This window comes from Conger conger, chromosome 5 (assembly GCF_963514075.1).
Source record: "Conger conger chromosome 5, fConCon1.1, whole genome shotgun sequence".
NCBI lineage: Eukaryota > Metazoa > Chordata > Actinopteri > Anguilliformes > Congridae > Conger > Conger conger.
Window position 1 is genome coordinate 1,860,005 of NC_083764.1, and position 5,000 is coordinate 1,865,004.

General features: G+C 49.9%; 1 protein-coding gene across 1 annotated transcript in view; it reads left to right on the plus strand.

Moving 5' to 3' along the window:
- LOC133127983 (1-phosphatidylinositol 4,5-bisphosphate phosphodiesterase beta-1-like) overlaps positions 1-5,000 on the plus strand; it is a 109,183-nt gene that overhangs the window by 56,824 nt on the left and 47,359 nt on the right. Inside the window, exon 4 of the mRNA XM_061241146.1 lies at positions 3,513-3,653. Coding sequence (XP_061097130.1) covers positions 3,513-3,653 — 141 coding nt within the window. The remainder of the gene's footprint in view (positions 1-3,512; positions 3,654-5,000) is intronic.

The following is a 5,000-nucleotide window of genomic DNA, read 5'->3' on the forward strand; positions in this document are numbered from 1 at the left end:
CTGACCAGCATTCCATGGCTTGTCATGGTTCCCATGGTGATGACAGTTGGCCAGTGCTCTCTCACTCAGCCCTGTCTGGGCCGTCTGGCTGCACATTGCGACACGCGCTAACACAGATTTCCTACATTTAAGGTTGCTTCATAGTTGGGCGTCACTGCATCTGACAACGTGCAATGAATGTTGCTGGTTTATACTCTGGGTGACAGCAGTTCTTTTGAAAAAACAGCTCAAGCTAGGTTTTGAAATGGCTGGTAGCTGGTTTACCAGTTCAGACCAGCTCCATACTCAATGTAGTTTGACCAGCTCAAGCTATGTTTTGAAACAGCTGGTCAGAGCTGGATTTTACACCAGCGTGTCGTTGTGCGGGTCTTAGCGTGTCGTTGTGCGGGTCTTAGCGTGTCGTTGTGCGGGTCTTAGCGTGTCCCCGTGTGGGTCTTAGCGTGTCGTTGTGCGGGTCTTAGCGTGTCGTTGTGCGGGTCTTAGCGTGTCGCTGTGCGGGTCTTAGCATGTCGCTGTACGGTCTTAGCGTGTCGTCGTGCGGGTCTTAGCGTGTCGTCGTGCGGGTCTTAGCGTGTTGTCGTGCGGGTCTTAGCGTGTTGTCGTGTGGGTCTTAGCGTGTTGTCGTGCGGGTCTTAGCGTGTCGTCGTGCGGGTCTTAGCGTGTCGTCGTGCGGGTCTTAGCGTGTCGTCGTGCGGGTCTTAGCGTGTTGTCGTGCGGGTCTTAGCGTGTCGTCGTGCGGGTCTTAGTGTGTAGTCGTGCGGGTCTTAGCGTGTCGTCGTGCGGGTCTTAGCGTGTCGTCGTGCGGGTCTTAGCGTGTCGTCGTGTGGGTCTTAGCGTGTCGTCGTGCGGGTCTTAGCGTGTCACTGTGCGGGTCTTAGCGTGTCACTGTGCGGGTCTTAGCGTGTTGTCGTGCGGGTCTTAGCGTGTTGTCGTGCGGGTCTTAGCGTGTTGTCGTGCGGGTCTTAGCGTATCGTCGTGCGGGTCTTAGCGTGTCGTCGTGCGGGTCTTAGCGTGTCGTCGTGCGGGTCTTAGCGTGTCGTCGTGCGGGTCTTAGCGTGTCGTCGTGCGGGTCTTAGCGTGTTGTCGTGCGGGTCTTAGCATGTCGTCGTGCGGGTCTTAGCATGTCGTCGTGCGGGTCTTAGCATGTCGTCGTCGTGCGTCGTCTTTCCACATATGGGTAACTTTTCTGTCACAATCTTATGAGCAGTAAATCATTGAAAATATACAGACATACTAAACATTTGATTAATATTCTCTTCTAATATTCTTTTCTAATATGCAGACATACATTTGATTAATATTCTCTTCTAAGTGAGTAAATGTACATTGCATTCTTTGCATTCTTTGCTCTCATTTGCTCTCAACAGTTTTCACTGTGGTTTCTTGCGTTTTCATAAGCTCAGCTATAATTAATGTTCTAGGTTCATTTGATTTGATAACAAGCAGCGTACATGTGATATATTGACTATAAGTCACTTGCATATAGATACACTTCTGGCATAATTCATCGAGAGTCCCGGAGAAACCAGCTGTACAGGCATATCTTACTCTGCCCGCTGTCCTTGACCGTCTACACAGTTCAAGTCTCCTGCTTAGTCTAGTCAACTGCACTTCACTCTGGATAAGATCGTCTGCCATTAATGTAATGTAATATAAACCTTTCATTAATGTAATACAGTAAATAAGTTTGTGGGGTGATCCAGGTCTGAATTCTGATGTTTGTCCCAAACTTTAAATTTAATTGAAGTCTTAGTTTAGTTTTTTAGGAACAGTTTGGCAAGTTAAATGGCCTGCCAAATATGTTCCTTTTTCAGAAAAGCCCAGAAGTTGAGTGTAATTGTAAGCAGTGTGTGTTGATCGTGAGCCTGAGGAAAGAGGCTGATTCCATGTGTGCTTTATCAGCACTTGACAGGCCCAGCCATAACGCTGTGGCTCTTTGTGAGACGCAGAACGACCTGCAGATAATCTGCTTCCTCTGCTTCCCTGACGCAGAACGACCTGCAGATAATCTGCTTCCTCCGCTTCCCTGACGCAGAACGACCTGCAGATAATCTGCTTCCTCCGCTTCCCTGGCGCAGAACGACCTGCAGATAATCTGCTTCCTCCGCTTCCCTGGCCGGCCCTCCACTGCGTGCGTTACTCCGGGAGACCTGAACTGCTCTCAGTCAAACAGGCAAACGGGGAAACGGGGAAACGGGGGCTCGTTACGCAGACGGCCAGTGGAGAAGGGGTGTGGGCGGTGTATCTAATACTGGCTCTAATCGAATCAGACAGGGTCCAATTGGCTACCAAATTGGGAGAAAAGGAAAAAAAAAAAACCCTTTTTTAAACATTTGATTTGACAGGCACTTGATAATAATATAAGTCTGAGATATACCTACTGATCCTTTATATTAGTAGCACACAGTCTCACTCCTAACACTCTCTGCTCTTGCTGAAGGACTTAGAGGAGATTACCCCGTTGAGATGTCAGCTTTAGGTCTTTATTGATTTAACAGCAGAGTCTAGTTCAGTCAATCAGGGAGATCAATCCCAGCATGCTCTGCTTCTCCCCTTTGGGGATCGGAGTCGAGTATGTAGTTCTGCGTTCGCAACAGCGGGGTGGGAGCGTGTGTGTGTGTGTGTGTGTGTGCGTGGTGTGTGGTATGTGTGTATGTTTGTGTGTCTGTATGGTGTGTGTGTGTGGTATGTGTGTGTGTTTGTGTGTCTGTATGGTGTGTGTGTGTATGTTTGTGTGTCTGTATGGTGTGTGTGTGTGTGTGGTATGTGTGTGTGTTTGTGTGTCTGTATGGTGTGTGTGTGTGGTATGTGTGTGTGTGTGTGTGTGTCTGTATGGTGTGTGTGTGTGGTATGTGTGTGTGTTTGTGTGTCTGTATGGTGTGTGTGTGTGTGGTATGTGTGTGTGTGTTTGTGTGTCTGTATGGTGTGTGTGTGTGTGTGTGTGTGTGTGTGTGTGTGTACTGTGCATTGGGGGGTCGGAGTGTTGGGGGGGGGCCTTTAAGAGGGGCATTCCGGGGCATTAAGCCGGAAGCTGGGCTTGGTAACTGCCACTCAGAAAAGCCTGAATTGCACAATTACATATTCAGCCCTTTTCATTGGCACTTAGAGGACACTAATTGGTGTAAAAAATATGTTCATCTCAAGCCTGACATCTTAGGAGCTCGCACTGCAGAAAATGTCTGTCTTCACAAGCATTTCTGTCATGTAATGAGACTTACAATCTTATTTTTTTCCTAGTAGAAAATAGTATTTTGTTTCAAAGTACTGCGAAATTTTCGGACCCCATTGGCAAATCTTGAAAATGAGTAAAGCAGTTTCACCTCATTGGCAATAGTTTTTTAGCAGAATAGTAATAGAAATAAGATTTTAAGTCAATACCTGTATTTAAATCTCAAATACTTTTTTCATTGAAGACAGAAGTCCCAGTGTTTTGTGTGGCAGTAGTCTGTAGTCTGTAGTCTGCAGAGAGTGGAGTTGTAGTCCTCATGCAAGGCTTTCACTCCGTTTCCCAGGAGGCTAAGCTGCGGGAGCTCCTGGAGGTGGGCAGCCTGGTGGGGAAGATCGAGAGCCGTCAGCTGACCGTGGTGAGCGGCCTTGACATGGTCAACATCACCTACCTGAACTTCGTGGCCTTCCAGGAGGACCTGGCAAAGGTACGGACACTCACCTGCTTAACACTGCGCTAGCCAAAGCCCAGAATCTACTCAACACTGCGCTAGCCAAAGCCCAGAATCTACTCAACACTGTGCTAGCCAAAGCCCAGAATCTACTCAACACTGTGCTAGCCAAAGCCCAGAATCTACTCAACACTGTGCTAGCCAAAGCCCAACACATCCTCTACAGGTACATATGCTCAACTGTCCAGTGCTACGCTGGCCCAGAGTCGGTCATTAACCCAGGGGCAGCTCAGTGGGGCAGGTCTCCCAGCTCTGCACATCCATCTGAGTTACAAAGGCTTCTGGGAAGGGGGAGGTGCCGTATCTAACCAGGTCTGATATTAACTGACCCCCCCCCCCCCAGGGGTCCTCAGGTGTGACCAGAGCCCTGGGGCAGAATATTACCCCCCCCCCCATTGGCCTAGGCCAGTGCTGTCGTCATGGTGATCCACAGGGGGGTGAAGGCTGTCTGTTGTTTAGCGTTTACTGTAGCTTCACGACAACAGGTGGGAATTATCCCAGGTATACTACATCTCTGATACCAATTTAAAACAAAACACAAATGCTACTGGCTGTCTTCTCAAAAAACATTTTTGGGAGATTTATATCTTGACTGATAAGCTTTTTAGCGAATATGTCGGAGCATGTGTTTATTTAAGTCCAATTGTCATGGCTGAAGTGGGCGTTGCCGTCTGCGTAGTGTCAGCAGGCCAGCCGCGTGGCTGCAGTGTTCAGAGCGTCTGAGAGCAGAACCGTCCAGCTCCCAGCTCCCAGCTCCCAGCTCCAGCTCCCAGCTCCCAGCTCCCAGCTCCCAGCGCCCAGCTCCCAGCTCCCAGCCCCCAGCCCCCAGCCCCCAGCCCCCAGCTCCCAGCTCCCAGCTCCCAGCTCCCAGCTCCCAGCTCCCAGCTCCCAGCTCCCAGCGCCCAGCTCCCAGCTCCCAGCGCCCAGCTCCCAGCTCCCAGCTCCCATTCTGGTCTGTTCCGGGTGATGACAGCGGTGTGTGAAACAGTGACGTTTGCCCGAACACCAGACAATGGAAATGTCTGTCCAAACAGTCTCTCCCACTGACCTGCATCTCCCAGCATTCCAGAGGACTGGCCGATGGCCGTCAGTGAGGGTGAAGAGTTCTGTTACACTCTCCTTTCCCAAAGCGGGACACTCAATCTCGCCAGTGTTGACTCTGGCCCAACTCTGTCTGTAGTAATGCTGCCCAGACGTCATCTTCAGTGTGGGTTCCCAGCTGTCGTCAAACAATGTGTGTGTGTGTCTGTATGGTGTGTGTGTGTGTGTGTGTGTGTGTGTGTGTATGTGTGTGTATTTGTGTGTGTGTGTGTGTGTATGTGT